This window comes from Sinocyclocheilus anshuiensis, unplaced genomic scaffold (assembly GCF_001515605.1).
Source record: "Sinocyclocheilus anshuiensis isolate Anshui unplaced genomic scaffold, SAMN03320099.WGS_v1.1 scaffold58, whole genome shotgun sequence".
Lineage (NCBI taxonomy): Eukaryota > Metazoa > Chordata > Actinopteri > Cypriniformes > Cyprinidae > Sinocyclocheilus > Sinocyclocheilus anshuiensis.
In genome coordinates, this window is record NW_015547688.1 from 3,314,047 (window position 1) to 3,331,271 (window position 17,225).

The following is a 17,225-nucleotide window of genomic DNA, read 5'->3' on the forward strand; positions in this document are numbered from 1 at the left end:
ACCAATACTAGACTGTTTGAAAGACTGAAAAGAGCCTTACTGGCGTTATCACAACAAAATACGTGAATACGGAAAGCAACGTATTAAAATTCGCAAACAAAAAGGCCAATTTTGATCAAAATCGCCTAGGCCCGGCTCTTCAAATAGTCTACCTTCCCCTTCTTTCACTCTCAAGTTGCGAGAAGCAAGTGTAGCAATGTGCACGCGACAGCCGGGTGTGTGACGCTGGACCAATCAGAGCGCAGAGCTCCGAAAGATTACCTTTTATGGCAAGAGCCGGGCATCTGCCGTCATATAAAAGAGCGCGCCCAGCCTTTCACTCTCACTTTGAGCTCCTCCAGACGCAGCTAGTGCGGAATATCATCTGCTTGTAACCCATTCTCTTAAGTCGACAACCCCCCACCAAACCTAAGGTGAGTTGATTTGTAAGCTTTTATTACGTTACTAATTCGTTAATATTAATTCAAATGTTTAATTCGAATGTACAAATTAAGCTAGATTGAGTTATTAGGCTCAGTTAACTTAACGTTGCCGGTCATTTTGCAGTTTACGTCAAGTACAAGCTTTGCTTAAATGTTAGTTATTCAGTATTAACATGTGGTGATTTGTTATACATGTCTGCTATGTTATCTTAACTTACTGGATATGTCAGGTGGAAATGACGGCACCCGTTGTAACTCAGGCACGACGTTGAATGGGCCGATGTGAAATAAGTTTTCAACCCTTTTAACCTTAAGGTGTGCCCTGGATAACCGTGATTTAACGGCTGTAAATATGACTGTACAGTTTTAAAGATGTTGGTGAGGCATGTTGCACACTTGATGGATAGCCGGCATGGGAAGCTCTTTGTGCAGGCAGTGCTGCAGCAGGGTGTGACCTACTTTAGCTAACGTTAGCCGGCTAACCAGCATTCATCTGCCGCCCTTAAACTGATGAAACTATATCATCTCTTTTGATATTTAAGTGATCAAAGACGCGTCTATCAGCTCACTTTCAGCACGTCTGACACTTTTAGTGAAAATTAGCTTTTTATAGCGTAGCGTGCAGCCCTTCAGTCTTTTCAGTAAGACTGAATAAGATTATTCAAGTATTCTATATTAACTATTAAAGCTTTATTAAACGTAAGGTAACGTTAAGTTAGTCGGTTTTAATAACTCCAAAGTGTCCTGGTTACATTTAAAATGGTGGTTATATTCGTGTCGGAGGAAGCGATTTGAGTCTAATTGATGGAGGCTTTATAATCTGAACTGAATGGGCTGAGGAAGATCGTGCTTTAGTGTGAAGTCTGCTCCTGAGTCGTTGAAATGACTGCAGATCTGTGACGCAGTAGTTTTGGGCAGACACCCGTCGAAATTCGGTTGTGTAATTGATACCAGGCGAGGATGTAAAAATTCATTTGTGTAGAATTTAGGGAGTGGCCCTGGCGTGATGAATGTCGAAATCTGTTCCTTTTTACTAAACCCTACGACTCTGGCTGAGCGCCACACCGCCGGCAGCCGCAAAGCGGCTCAAACCATTGCCTTTTATGGTAATAGTGAGAGAATGCAGAGGGACTTCCTTTGTCTGGCATATCTGAGGCGCGCATTGTTACTCTAGCACCCACTAGCGGTCAGACTGTAGAATGCAGCACGAAACAGGAAGTTGACTCCACGTGGTCACATGCTCACGGAAACTCTCTTGTATGGCAGCTGTGCACTTATAAACGGGTTTTCTCATTCTTTTGCAGTTCAGCCATGGATGATGAAATTGCCGCACTGGTTGTTGACAACGGATCCGGTATGTGCAAAGCCGGATTCGCTGGAGATGATGCTCCCCGTGCTGTCTTCCCATCAATCGTGGGTCGCCCCAGACATCAGGTGAGAAATGGAGGATTCATTTCAGGCTGCTTAATGAGAATTATTTTTACTTCTAGTTCCTTAACGTTTATCTAATTTTAACACGCTTTTTTTCTTGTTACAGGGTGTCATGGTTGGTATGGGACAGAAGGACAGCTACGTTGGTGATGAGGCTCAGAGCAAGAGAGGTATCCTGACCCTGAAGTACCCCATCGAGCACGGTATCGTCACCAACTGGGATGATATGGAGAAGATCTGGCATCACACCTTCTACAACGAGCTGCGTGTTGCCCCAGAGGAGCACCCCGTCCTGCTCACAGAGGCCCCCCTGAACCCCAAGGCCAACAGGGAAAAGATGACACAGGTTGGTTTTTGGCTATCAAGTGGTGCTTTGAAGTCTTGTCTGTCCTGTTACCTCATTAAGTTCTCCTGTTCATTCATTCACTTCCTCCAGGCTTTGTGTCCTCTGAGCTCCTGAGTTTCTCCTCTTTTGCTGGAAGCAGCAGGTTATCTATACTTTGCCTGCCTGTTTTGCAGTTTTCTGCCACACTCTTATTCTTTCTGCACTTTTGGTTTCTTTACTCCAGATTTCCAACTAACCTCTGCATGAATGTGTGGATAGTGTTGAAACTCTTTTGAGCGTGAAGTTAACTTTTCAAACCCTCTCTTTCCAGATTATGTTCGAGACCTTCAACACCCCCGCCATGTACGTTGCCATCCAGGCTGTGCTGTCCCTGTATGCCTCTGGTCGTACCACTGGTATTGTGATGGACTCTGGTGATGGTGTCACCCACACTGTGCCCATCTACGAGGGTTACGCCCTGCCCCATGCCATCCTCCGTCTGGACTTGGCTGGCCGTGACCTGACTGACTACCTCATGAAGATCCTGACCGAGAGGGGCTACAGCTTCACCACCACAGCCGAGAGGGAAATTGTCCGTGACATCAAGGAGAAGCTCTGCTATGTGGCTCTTGACTTCGAGCAGGAGATGGGCACCGCTGCTTCCTCCTCCTCCCTGGAGAAGAGCTATGAGCTGCCTGACGGACAGGTCATCACCATTGGCAATGAGAGGTTCAGGTGCCCAGAGGCCCTGTTCCAGCCATCCTTCTTGGGTAGGTATCCTGACAAACACTACCTCGTCTGTGTATGTACTTCTAGATTTGAGTTGTAGAACATTGAGGAACTTGGGTTAACTATTTGTCTTCCTTTTGCAGGTATGGAGTCTTGCGGTATCCATGAGACCACCTTCAACTCCATCATGAAGTGTGACGTCGACATCCGTAAGGACCTGTATGCCAACACTGTATTGTCTGGTGGTACCACCATGTACCCTGGCATTGCTGATAGGATGCAGAAGGAGATCACATCCCTGGCCCCCAGCACAATGAAAATCAAGGTGAGCTGTGCTCTGAACTTTGACTTGCCTCTCATATCAGTCTTTGTGGCAGCTGTACATCTTGCTAATTGTTCATCTCTCCACAGATCATTGCCCCACCTGAGCGTAAATACTCTGTCTGGATCGGAGGTTCCATCCTGGCCTCCCTGTCCACCTTCCAGCAGATGTGGATTAGCAAGCAGGAGTACGATGAGTCTGGACCATCCATCGTCCACCGCAAATGCTTCTAAACAGACTGTTACCACTTCACGCCGACTCAAACTGCGCAGAGAAAAACTTCAAACGACAACATTGGCATGGCTTTTGTTATTTTTGGCGCTTGACTCAGGATCTAAAAACTGGAACGGTGAAGGTGACGGCAATGTTTTTTTGGCAAATAAGCATCCCCGAAGTTCTACAATGCATCCGAGGACTTTTTGTTTTGTTTTGTTTTTTTTCTTTAGTCATTCCAAATGTTTGTTAAATGCATTGTTCTGAAACTTATTTGCCTCTATGAAGGCTGCCCAGTAGTTGGGAGCATACTTAACATTGTAGTATTGTATGTAAATTATGTAACAAAACAATGTCTGTGTTTTTGTACTTTCAGCCTTAAAATCTTGTGTTATTTTTATTTTTTTTTTCTTTTCCAAAAAACAAAGCTTTACCATTCAAGATGTAAAGGTTTCCATTCCCCCTGGGCATATTGTAAAGCTGTGTGGAACGTGGCGGTGCCAGACATTTGGTGGGGCCAACCTGTACACTGACTAACTCAATTCCAATAAAAGTGCACATGTGTAAGACATCCTACTCCTGTGACTTTCTGTGTTTGTGCTAAATGAACTTGCTCTTAAGTCTTTCGGTAGATTCCCGCTTTAATAAAAGCAGTCTTGCTTATTTTAAAGTGTTGTGGGCCTACACATTTGATTTCTTCAATTAGAGCACTTGAGGGAAGTGAAAATATAGGTTATCTTGGCCTATTAAATGTAGATTTAGCTGGGTGTTCTAGGGTTTTTTTTTTTTTTTTAACTGTTAATCCAGTTGATACTTTATTCTCGAAGCGGCCTATAAAGCAGAATAATTTGCTCTAATGATCTTTTGAGCATCTCAGACTAATCTAACTACATGATGACCAACTTCCGTTCTGCATTTCCTATAATTACAAATGGTTTTCAAAACTGAATGTTCTTAAATTTAGTTTGAAACTGCCTTTAAGTTTCCATGGGATAAAGTTATACCAAGGCTTCATGAGGACACCATATTTTTTAAAAAATCTGAGGTCAAACATGTCTGCCACCATGGCTGACATATAACTTGCATATAAACGCTATATAAACAAATGCATTACAAAACATGACTGGGCATCTAAAGTATGTAAGAGAATAATCAAGCTGCTATTAAAAGGTTTTTTTAATAGGTAGCTGACCTAAGGGGTTAACAAATTATTTGTAACTTCATTATCTCATGAGGACACCATATTTTTAAAAAAATCTGAGGTCAAACATGTCTGCCACCATGGCTGACATATAACTTGCATATAAACGCTATATAAACAAACGCATTACAAAACATGACTGGGCATCTAAAGTATGTAAGAGAATAATCAAGCTGCTATTAAAAGGTTTTTTTAATAGGTAGCTGACCTAAGGGGTTAACAAATTATTTGTAACTTCATTATCTCAACTATTTAATATTAATCCGTTTCTTACGGTATTAAGAAGCGGTTGTGAATGCATAATTGCGCCTTTATATTGATAAAGTCTACATCTTTGTAAGCGCACGCATTATGCCATTTTATGGTCAGATGAGCGCTTTTTAATTTGTGCGTTACATAAGTGTACAGCAGATGGCGCTACACTCACAAAGTTTAAACTAAGTTCTTGCTCTGTAAGAAAACAGCCACTAAATAGAGACCAATGGTAACTCAATCAAGGTGCAAGAGACTGTTTTCTCCTGGGAAGAATAAAAAATATATATTTTAGTAAAAGTTATATGAAATAGAAAAACGTGGCACATATCCAATTTGCGCTAACAATATACTCTAATGAGTGGCTGCTGTTTTTAGGTTGATCCTGGTGTGCTTGAACTTGGTTATTGATGTAGTAGATACTTATAAATATGGGTGGCCTAGTTGCATATAATTTACTGCAAGCTGCTCCTCGTCTGACAGCACTTGATGAAAAACGATCAAGAGATTTTCCTGCTGTGTACATCTGTGCGAGTGTACAGCATAATACAGATTGTGCTTTAGTAATAGCTGAGGTAACTTTCGGTGTATTGAATAACATCAATATTCCTTATTTATCGAACCAACATACTACCATATTCTCTTTTTAGATTTATTTTATCTGTATCTTTTATTACCGCTGACCATTTAATCATTTTTATTAAGCTGGCCTTAAATCTTTCATCTATTCATTAAGCAGCAAACATGCTTTAGTAATAGCTGAGGTAACTTTCGGTGTATTGAATAACAACATCAATATTCCTTATTTATCTAACCAACATACTACCATATTCTCTTTTTAGATTTATTTTATCTGTATCTTTTATTACCGCTGACCATTTAATCATTTTTATTAAGCTGGCCTTAAATCTTTCATCTATTCATTAAGCAGCAAACATATATGATTTACAAATGAATGTTGTGAATCTCATAATCAGCCGAGTTCATCTGAATTCGCTCTCTACCCCCAACACAAGCACACAATGTCATTCTTCCCTTCAACTTCCCACGCAGGGACGCAGGCCACGCGCGAATGTTCCCCTCCATTCATGATGAAATTATTACACAGAGGACAAGCCACTAATAAGTGAGTAGTGGGCGACAGAGGCATCAGCATTCACAGCGCTATTTCTCATTGATTGCGCAAATTATTCGAGAGACTCATTTAGTCCTGTCCCACAGACATGAGCATTTGTGATTGATTGCTTAATGCAAACTAGACTGAAGGATGTTTTAATTTGGTTGTGATTTTATAATGAACAGAAGCGAGGGGTGCTGTCGGAGGTGCTGTGCCTGTGATATGGACGAGCTCCAGTGTCATTAGATCCATTGTGCTCGGGGCCCCTGTGGAGCTGTGGTCAAATGAGCACTGGAGGTCTCAGAACAATTTCGTGGTGCCTCAGTGTCCGACTGAGCGTGTAGGAGGTTTTCTGCTCACAGCAGCGTCACCTCCAGGACAGACCCTCTATCTAACCAGTGTTAGATGCTATTATAGTTTTTATAGTTATTAATATTTTGAATGTTTTATTTTTATATTTTGTTTTCATTTTAACTTTAAAGTTTTTGTATCATTCTTATTTTTACATATCTATATTGTTTAATAATTTATATTAATTATTTTTATATATTTTTATTAATAATTATTTCAGTTTGAGTTATTTTAGTACATCAGCTTAAAACTGGCTTTGCAATTAGCTAAAACAATATAAGATAAGATAAAATAATATTTCAAATAAATATTTTTAAATGACCCACCAATGAACTTCTTATTTTATTTTTAAAAGAATTCATTTTTTTTTAAAGCGAATCAAATTTGTTGTCACCTAACTCCAAAATAAACGGAAATATTTCATTAAAAGCCAGCCTGTCCTATACAGGTTTTATTCATTATCATTTTAGTTTAAGTTAATTTTAGTTCAACAACTTAAAATAAATATAAAATGAGAAATTGCCTTGGCAACTAATTGAAATAAATTAAGCTTAAGTTTTTTTTAACATTCAGTTAAAATTTTGTTTTATTTCAGGAACAAAAGTTTTTTTTATTTTGTATTTTTTATAATGAAACACTTTTTTCATTTATGTATTTTTTTAACAAATGAAACCTGCTGTCACCTAACTCCAATATAAACTGAACTATTTCATTAACCCTTGTGCGACCTTTTGGACATTTTTGTCCTTTTCGGGTTTTTTTATTTTATTTTTTTATCATTTTGCCTGTGTTATTGCCAACTGCATAGATTTTGTCACAGGTGTGTATTTTTATTGGAATTTTACTATTTCACTTCCATTACCTTTTTAATAAATCTGTTTTGCACTGTACACAAAATTGTTCCTCTCAGGACCTTAAGGACAAAAATGTCCCCATTGAAACCCATTAAAACTGCTATTTTTAATCGCAGTGCCATTTAACTGTAAAATGATGCAATTTTTGTTAATAGGCTTTCATTCTGTTGGCAAGGCGTTAAAACATAATTTTTACTATTTTTTACCAGATGGTGCCATTTTTTTCAGGTTTGGCCTATAAAGCAAATACTCACTTTATTCCTGTTTTCTGCATATTATAGAGCCAATTGGTTAATAATGCAGCTATAATTGTGTGGGTGTGTTGATATGGATGTCAGAGTGTGGTTTGTATGTGTGTCATAAAAAAAATTGTGTGTGTGTGTGTGCGTGTGTGTTCTTATAATATTTGAGAGAGAAAAACTCTACTGCAAATCACAAATCCAACCACTGTGTGCACCAGCAGAGTTTTGCTGGCATCTAATGGGGAAAATTTGGTACTGCGCCCAAACAAAATCTTACTGAAAGCTCATTTTTTGAGATATCAACCTCAAATTTGGAACACAACTTGTTTAGATTTTCACTTTCATAAAATATATCTTTTATATAAAATATCGTTCATAAATCATTTTCATAAACTTTTTTTTTTGGTTTCACTTTGTAAACTTTTTTTTACTTCAACAATAATCTGCCATGGATCTTCTTTAAAATGAGACCAAACTTAACTCCAAATTTTTATGACAGTTTTTTGACATGGACATTTTTGTCCATTATGGACCTATGTGTAACTTATTTTACTTGACGCACAAGGGTTAAAAGTCAGTGTGATACAGTTTTTATTTCATTATTATTAGTTATTTTACATCAACTTAAACTAAATAGAAAGAATAAATGTTAACAACTAGCTATCTTTTCATTTCAGTTGTATGAATAAAATGATTCAAATATATTTTGTGACAAAGGTTTTTGATGGTTTTAGTTTTAGTTAACTATAAGAACCTTGATTCTGCAGCTGACAGAGAGGAAAAATTATCTGATTTTCGACTACATAAATATCTGTGCTGCCAGATGTTCAGTATCTGTGATGATCTAGGCCTTTTCTAACTTCAAGAAATAAATCTTTTCATCATACAGTGGAGTATAATTGATTGGTTACAGTGTCCTTGTAAAGTTTCATTTGAAAAGAGCGTCTTCCACTTTTAGTACAGAGTCCCATTTCCTGCAGAGCCCAAGGGACAGTTATAATGGCAGGTAACTCATCATTAGGAGACAGTTCTGCAATATGTTACAATACTTATGAGAAGCCGCTTAGATGCTTCTGTTTCCTTTTGCGCTTTATATTTTTATTTCAGTTCATACGAAATACAGCTTTTAAATGACTGTTTGACACAAAAAAGAATTTGTATTGTGAATGCACAATGAACTGCTTTTTTTCTATACTCTTTCTAGAATTATATGTAAAAATATAATACAAATCAAATCTGCTATGTCACCTAACTCAAATATAAATTAAACCATTTCATTAAAAGCATGGGGAATGTGCCACACTCAAGGAAATTGAGAAAGATGTTGTCTGAAGTAATGGATAATCCACGAGGGCAACCAAACGTGAGCCAGTCTGTCCTCTGAGCAATTTAACTCTGGCCTCAAATTGAAAAAGATTGAAAAAGTGAGACAAGCCATCTGGATGTCAAATCTTCAGCTATTCTAATAAATATCTCATCTTTCATCTTCTAGTCTTAGAATAATAAATCAAATCATGCAAATAAATAGATGCTTAATTCCAAGTTCAATTTGCTTGTGGATTAGAGGCTTTCTGAGCCGTCAGAGGGATTCTACACAATGTCCCTATTCACTGGATGTCACATTCATCATGGCTTTCATTACAGCTCTGCACAGGCTCGAATGATGTGCAGGAAGTTGCTTTACGCTGTCATTCCACAAAGTCAAGGTGTTGTGATCATCGCTGCATTTCTTTGTCTTGCACAACAAACACTGTCATTCCACTTTAAAAAGAATCAAACCAAGGATTCTTTATTTATCCATGCATTAAAGAATAACAAATATTCACCATAAAAAATATGGTACCAGCGCTTCAAGCATTACAGGAAGCATTTTGGTGCCTGTTCTGCATTTCATAACTGTAGGCCTGTTTTTCATTAACCAATAATATTAATATACCAGCCTACTTAAACTACTAAAATCTGCTTTGTACCATAAATACTAATAACCACCATAATGACATGGAATAAAACAGAAAGCCACATGATGAATTAAAGATCATCATAATATCCCTTTCCATAAACAATTGCTAATGCATTGTTGCAATGTCACCCTTACAAAGACAAAATGCCATCATTGTAACACCCGGCTGTAAACACTGACTGAACAACATACAATGTAATATACCCAAAATGAGCAAGTACTGTAAACTGTTTACAACTATTTACAGTAACATTACATGTTCTGGTCAAATTTGTATTGTGTTCATTTTAAATGCTTTTTACAATTATAGTACTAAAAACACAACAACTGAATTGCTGCAAATCATTCAAACTTAACTATAATGGAAAAACTGTTTATTTTGATTATTGTTAATGTTATATATTTTAAAGATTTTTTAAAAGATTTTAGAAGACGCCAAACCCTGTGAGCATATCAGATGGCGCAAACTCTCAATCAACAGCTGAAACGGCTATATTATAATCATCATGATCACAGCATGTAATCATTGCTTTAATTTGTGTTCATCATTTCTGTTTAAATACTGTCATTAACTAACTGCATGATTTGTATTGTCCTAGAACTAGTATATTTAGAACCTTAGAACCTAGTACATTTCTATTATATGGACATTACTTTGACACACTCAGCTTTGATAACAGATTACCCTTAATTGTAATGTAGAAACATGCATTTTATGTAATGCTGCTTTGCAACGATACGCCTGTACAAACACTATACAAAAAATAAATGTGAATTGAATTAAATTGAATATTCAAAAAATAAAGAAATCAAGTATTTTTTGTACCATTGCTTAATGTATATACCATCATGTATATCATGTAAACATCATAACCTAAATCCCCATAATGTACGGCTGTAAAGGGATAGTTAACCTAACAATAACAATTGTTGTAATTACTTACTCACGCTCATGTCGTTCTAAACACCACACTAAGCTATAATATGGCATTTAAAGATGTAGGATATAACACCTGAGTCATACTCAGGTTTATCTTGATTATTGTTAATGTTATATATTTTTAAGATTTTGAAAAAGATTTAGAAGACGCCAACCCCTGTGAGCATATCAGATGGCGCAAAATAAACACATTATATCTAATTTTTGGAGCTTGACAGTGCTTGATCAGCACTCACCTTCATTGTATGGAAAACATCAGCTTTCTTCTTTTTTGTTCCACAAAAAAAAAAAAAGTCAAACAGGTTTGGAATGACGTATGGATGACTTGTGATGACAAAATTGTCATTTTGGGGCAACTATCCCTTTAAGTGGCTTATTGCATTACTGAAACACTTCTTATGTGGTACACAAAGGCATCTAATCATTATGTCCTGAGATAAAATGAGTGTTTTCCACTAATAACTATCTTATTATAACATTTGTGCTATTATGACACCTGAGTATTCTTGTGGGAAGATTCTCTGCAGGCCCTAATCCTCTGACTCATCTCTTCACAGCCCATTGACCCTGCTGTCTTCATTTAAGCACAGCTTTGTGTTAGTTGTAATGTGCACACAAGTGAGTAACAGCAGCTCTCCTGTGCTCTGTTTGCATGCTGTCAGGGGAGCTTTATGTCACGCTCCAGCTCTGAACAGATATACGTCCAATAAACATAGTGCTCAGTGATGCCTTTACCAAAAAGTGGCATGTGTCTTGGACATTTTATACATTCATGGTGTATGAATATGTCAGTCATACAGAACAGCCGCGGGAGCATCAATGTTATAAGGGTTTGTGACATAGTGTCCAGATGGCACAGCAGGTGTAGAGTCCAGCTCTGGACACATGGTTAGAATGTACCTGTCAAAAAACACACTTCATCCTTGAATCTATACATCTCCCCCCTGTGTTTTAGCTCACACCGCTGGAGGTGACATCCCTGCAGCATCCAAGACATTTACAGTGCAGTCACAAGATGGGAAGGATGAAATCTCAGGAAAAGGCAGCCAGACCCCCCAAAAAGCGGAATTATTTTTTGCTTAGCGGTCAGCCTTTTCGTCACTCCCTTGCTGCGTGGAATTTACAGACAAAATGACAGAACAGAAGCTATCAGACAAATAATGGTGTCTTGTTTTGAGGCGGGCAGCATCACAGCTAACTAACACATCACAGCCGGGACACAAGATGGACCTCGACTCGTGCGTCACAATGTAGCATTCAGTGGTGGCACCTGTAGAACTGCATTGCTGTAACTCTTTCACTCTTCTCTATGCAGTTATAATGAATGAAGACTAAAGCTTTCAAGCTTCTAAAAAGGCACAAAAGCAGTAAAGTAAATGCACGCGAAAAGTGACACCATATTTACTTATTTACTATATGACAAGCCATATAATACGATACAATAGAGAAAAAGGGTTATTGTCGTTAACTAAAATTCCATAAATGTCACCCAGCAAGGGCACAAAATCACTGTCCAGAACAATTTCATTAACTGTTTCTTGCCTGTGGAATCAGTACGTTTACATGGACACTTTTTGCTTCCATCGGAATGAATTCATTCTGATTGACGAATCCGAACGTAGTGTTTACATGAATATAAAGTGATGGAAGGGGTTGATATGCGCGTTTATACAGGTGCATCTCAATAAATTAGAATGTCGTGGAAAAGTTCATTTATTTCAGTAATTCAACTCAAATTGTGAAACTTGTGTATTAAATAAATTCAATGCACACAGACTGAAGTAATTTGAGTTGAATTACTGAAATAAATTAACTTTTCCAAGACATTCTAATTTATTGAGATGCACCTGTATGTCACAAGCTTCTGATCGGATTTACTCTTTTGACATGTGCACTGCATGAATATACAGAGTTTGACTGGACACTCATTTATGACACTTTATTCACCAGGAAGAACAGCTGGTTCCTCACATCATAGGCCTATGGCAATAGGCTATTATTTGTACTTTCCAGTTTCGGTTTTCAATCCGATCAAGTGTTTACATGTCCTCTCGCTCGGATTACAAAAGGAATAAACCACTTTACAATCCGATCGAAATTTTAGTCGGATCTGGCCAATTCAATCCGATTGACGTGTTTACATGTGACTTTTTTATTCTGATTGTGCTTCTAGTCCTATTACGATCGGATTAGTAGGGTCCATGTAAACGCAGCTAGTGTTGCCAAGTCCGCGGTTTCCCCGCGGAATTGGGCTTAACACTGTTACAGCGGGTGGTTTTTCATGTCCGCGGGTTGAAGCGACTCCAATAACATGATATTTATCCCCTTGAATGCGAATTTTATTAGGGGAACCTGGCAACCCTGAGTGGAACGATTTTACCAACCTCATCCAGAACACAGAATCCCTGACAACAATCAAGGGACATTCATTTCATCTCTTCTGTGAGCACTTAGCTGCATCCTTCTGAAAAATAAATAAATAAATAAATTCCTCTATGCTGTCACTTTTTCTTAATCCTTCCTTGTTCTAGCTTGTACTATTCTAAACTATGTCTGAAACTTTGTTTTACAAGCACTTCTCATATTTATTTGCCTCTTTATGACGAATTGCTTGTATTACTCATTTGTAAGTCACTTTGGAAAAGCATCTGCTAAATGAATAAACGTAAATGTAAAAACATTTTTTATTAATTGAAATAAAGCAAAAATAAAATAAAAATATTAAGATGAAAAACTTCAACTTATTTCAGTTAGTCAATGCCATGTTATTGTTTAGTTTACATGGAAGAACTAAAACTGTGCACTAACTGGAAGTAAAAAAGAAAGAAAAAAAATGTTAAATCAAAATATTAATAAAAACTATAATAACATATAGATAACAAAATATTTAATATATTTAAATATTTAATAATCAAATTTTGATTTAGCAGCATAATTATAAAACAGTCAGTCTATTTACTGACAAAAAACTTGATTGGTTTCTATGGTTTCTATAAATAATGATTATTTGCAGTTTAGTAAGTGAGTCCGATGATTCTGTAACCGCTTTGATCGATTTAGTTTAGTGAAGGATTCATCAGACTGATTCAATTCATTCAAACCGGACTTTTTGAACTATTCATTAAAAGAACTGGCTCATAGAGTCTTTAATTAGGGAATTAGGCCTAGTCCCGGCATTTTTTTGATTCTCTAAAAAGAACCGACTCATTTATTTGTGAATCGAGTAGTACACTGGTATAGCGTTGTATGTTGTGTTTGCCTACAGTCCACAACAAAGTCCTCAATACAAAGACGTTTTTTGCCATTTATTAAACAAAGTTACTTTCAATGTAGACCGCGTACTCATAGTAAAACTGAGGTAAAATTTTATATCTTTTTACCGTGGCGCTAAAGATTCAGTAGCTTTAGATTGACGCAGCCTTCAAAATGTCTGCATAGAAATAAGAAAGAGTCATGTGGCTTTAGAGCGACATGAGGGTGAGTAAATGATGACAGAACTTTTGTACGAGCTCTTCTTTTAAACGTGTTTTTGAGCTAATGGACGCTTCGACATAGAGTGCCACTTTGTTTATGTGACTCACCCAGTCGAGCTGTTGAAAGCTGTCAGAAATGTTCCAGGCACTGGGTGAAATCGCCAATCGCCCATGGTCACACACTCTAGACGTCAGGACAGAGAGCAGCTGAACTCCACACTTGATGGACCCTGTGCTGCTGCACAATCTCAGCTATCCTGCTGCTCTCCAGATGCTGTGATCTACAGATGAAGGTCATCAATCAATCTGAAAGGACATCGGGTGTAGAATGAAACTAATGAGCTCAGAAGGAACACAACCTCATGGCCTCTCTGCCAGTCTCTGTTCATTCACTCAAGGTGGAATCAGGGACGAAGTTATTGTGTATTGTGGAGTTCGCCGCATGTATGGAAAAAGCACTTTGCTAGTACCACAGGTAGATGTGTTATACATTCAGTGCATTGCCTGCGAATGCTGTGCGAAACTAAAAACGCTATAGTGACAATGATGGATTAGATTCTTTTCAAGTTAGAAAGTGCGGAGCTGTGCAAGGCTTGATTGAACATCACAGTGGCCAGCTACCTGCCTTCAGGGAGCAGAAAGACAGTTTCCGCCCAACTCTCTCGGCAGGCCTGGCACCGCAGGGCAGCTGAAAGGAAAAGAGGAACGAGGTTTACTTTTTCACATCCTGGCGTCAGTCGTCACTGAGTGAACTCTGCTTTCAACACAGTTTACAGGATAAAGCTCAGCGCTTCAGGTGTGTTTACAGTGGACCGGACCATCTAATGCAAGAAGGTGAAGAACCTCCAGGCAGTTTGGGTGTTGACAGCTCCTTCTTCACTGTTTGTTTCTTTCAGAGGGGCACGGCGGCAGTGGAATGGGAGAGCTCGGTGGTGGGCCTCCATCTGGGACTCCTGTCAGAATATTTGAGGCAGACCTAACGGATCCCGCAGGAAAGGAGACCTTTACCCCTCCAGGCAACACGGATCAATGGTCTCCTCTGCCTCTCTTTGAGCAGACGAATGCATCGTATGTTAGCATGCAGCGAGAACGCTCAGAACCTCAGTGTGTCATTTCAGAGCATTTACTTCACATGCACTCTTTTACGCAAAGAAGCATTCGTCGAGATTTGATTAAAATTCAAAACCGCCTTGGCACTTTTCTGAGTGCGAACTGCTTATGCACTCGCACTCTCGGTCTGCATATTAAAAAAGCACGCTTTGTTATTACTGGCAAAGGAGCTGCACTGCAAATACTTTCAGTTGATCTTGGTGGAGATGCTTTTGTCAGATTAATAACCAGATAGTGAGCCATTTGAGAACACAGCAGTCTTCTATCCGCTTCTTTATTATGAAGTAGTAAAAAGAAAATGTCTCACACAATCAAAACATTTGAAAAGGCACATAATGGAAATGAGGAAAAGAAGAAAAGACTTTAGATGGAAAAGGGTGGAAACAATTTTCAGCATTTCCCATTCAGTCTGTTAAGCTGTGGAGTGAAAAGAATTTAATTTAGTCATGAACTAAACATACATGCACATGGTAAAGCTAAACACAGAAAAATCCATCAGTCCATCAGGAAAAACATTGTGACGACTGCAAAATATGTCATTATTATAATTTTAAAAATCTATTTCAGAAAGTCTATTTAATGGTTTTAAGAGCCCTCTGAACAAAACAAAAAAGTGAAACATATACGAACTGTAATATGAGATATTGTTGCTTGCAAAAAATGTATTTAGTCAGAATACTCAACTATTTTTTAATTGGCTGCCATTGAAGAAAAGATACTTGGCCCAGAGAGTGTAGTTAAAGCATCGACCAGCAGAGGCTAATGGTGCCATAATAATATGCTACATTTTTGGTCCTAAACCAGCACAATAAAGCTACAAGCAAAGCAAAAAAAAAAAAAAAAAAAAAAAAAAAAAAAAAAAAAAAAAAGTATCCTTACATAAGGCGACAAGAGGTATTTAGCAGATGGAAAATGAGTCGGACATACTATATGGGACGCTCCATCAAAATGAGTCGGAAGTCACAGTGGGCCATTTGTGGAAAAAAAGTTCAGCAAAAACTTTGAATTTTGATTCTTACGTTTTATGTTGTTTTTGATGAAACAAAGTCTCAGCTTTTAAATTATGTCAGTTTCATTATGAAATAAATTTACAAGAGCATATAGCTAAAACTGTAACTATGTAACTGTAACTAAATATAACTATGAATATATGCACTATAAATGCATTGATTATTTTTGTCATCATTTATTGATATCTTAGTTACTGAAATGTATGCTTGAATAAATTAAGCAAAGATGCAAAAAAAAAAAATCTGTGAAGATTTTTTATCACTATTTAAATTACTTACTTTCAGTCAATGCATAAAACACCAAATTACTTCCTCAAGACAATTTCCAATTATGGAGTGGGTCACATATTAATCGTAATCTTGTTTGCAGTCAATCTAAATACGAATGAAATTTTTATGATATTTGTGTAGAATAAGGTTTATCAACTAATCATCACCAGATTGAACTGACAATTTAACAGATGCTAAATGAAACCTGGCACTGCTTTAAGACAGAAAGTAATTACATCCTAGCCTAGCTTTTGTGAGTTATTCTACAGGACAACAGCCAGTTTATACTGGCAGTTGAGCTGAGCTTCATTATGTCCCACCGTTTAAAACTGTGACAGTCAAAACTCCAAAATGTTCATCGGGCTGATTTGATATATAACTTCATTTGAAGTGATTCCCTGTGTAAAAACACTTAATTCTGGGCCAAGCTTTGACGGATGAAACCAGCCCTTGACTGCACGGTTTGTGGACTATTGAGGGTAACAATTCTCCTTCAGTCGATTTCCTCCTCCTCAACGGCAAACCGAAGGGGCGTCGCAGGATTCACCCCCACCAATGTCAAATCATTCTCTGCAACACAGAGCCAGAATTACTGTTAAATAGCCCTCGTCAAAAGACAGGCATCCCAGGTGTGTGTGGCACGTTTGTGAATTCGCTCTGCTGGCAGAAGAACGGTGTAGATGGCCTATTGCTGATTATTGCCCACCTCCCTCTTTGACAATCGTCACAGCTAGAGGAGGGGAGCAGCCTTTATTAACACCTCCATCTATCAGCCCTTCACTTCTAGGGACCCAACTGCTAATTCCCGAATAGATCGACAGTAATTTGTTAACGGTGACTTGATAGGAAGGCAGCAGGAAAAGCAATCCTCCCAGCGATAGATCTGGGTTTTTTCCCCACCCAGCCTCCCCTCAGACTGCATACTTTGGCAATCTTTGGGAAAAGTGCTCCGCAGGGTTTGAAGGTCCCATTTTGTCGAACATAATGGCTCAACCACTGCAAT

General features: G+C 38.0%; 1 protein-coding gene across 1 annotated transcript; it reads left to right on the plus strand.

Moving 5' to 3' along the window:
- The first annotated feature begins 309 nt into the window (after positions 1 to 309).
- On the plus strand, positions 310 to 4,018 carry actb2 (actin, beta 2). The gene is made up of 6 exons (XM_016506040.1): positions 310 to 413; positions 1,727 to 1,856; positions 1,960 to 2,199; positions 2,510 to 2,948; positions 3,051 to 3,232; positions 3,319 to 4,018. The coding sequence occupies exons 2-6, from the start codon at positions 1,734 to 1,736 to the stop codon at positions 3,460 to 3,462; spliced, it is 1,128 nt and encodes a 375-aa protein (XP_016361526.1). The 5' UTR covers positions 310 to 413; positions 1,727 to 1,733; the 3' UTR covers positions 3,463 to 4,018.
- The last annotated feature ends 13,207 nt before the right edge of the window (positions 4,019 to 17,225 follow it).

Bases quoted from the DNA above. Each gene is read 5' to 3' on its own strand.
- actb2 (XM_016506040.1), top strand. From the start codon at position 1,734: ATGGATGATGAAATTGCCGCACTGGTTGTTGACAACGGATCCGGTATG. The intron at 2,200-2,509 runs GTTGGTTTTTGG...CTCTCTTTCCAG, and splicing joins ACAGGGAAAAGATGACACAG to ATTATGTTCGAGACCTTCAA. The intron at 3,233-3,318 runs GTGAGCTGTGCT...ATCTCTCCACAG, and splicing joins CCAGCACAATGAAAATCAAG to ATCATTGCCCCACCTGAGCG.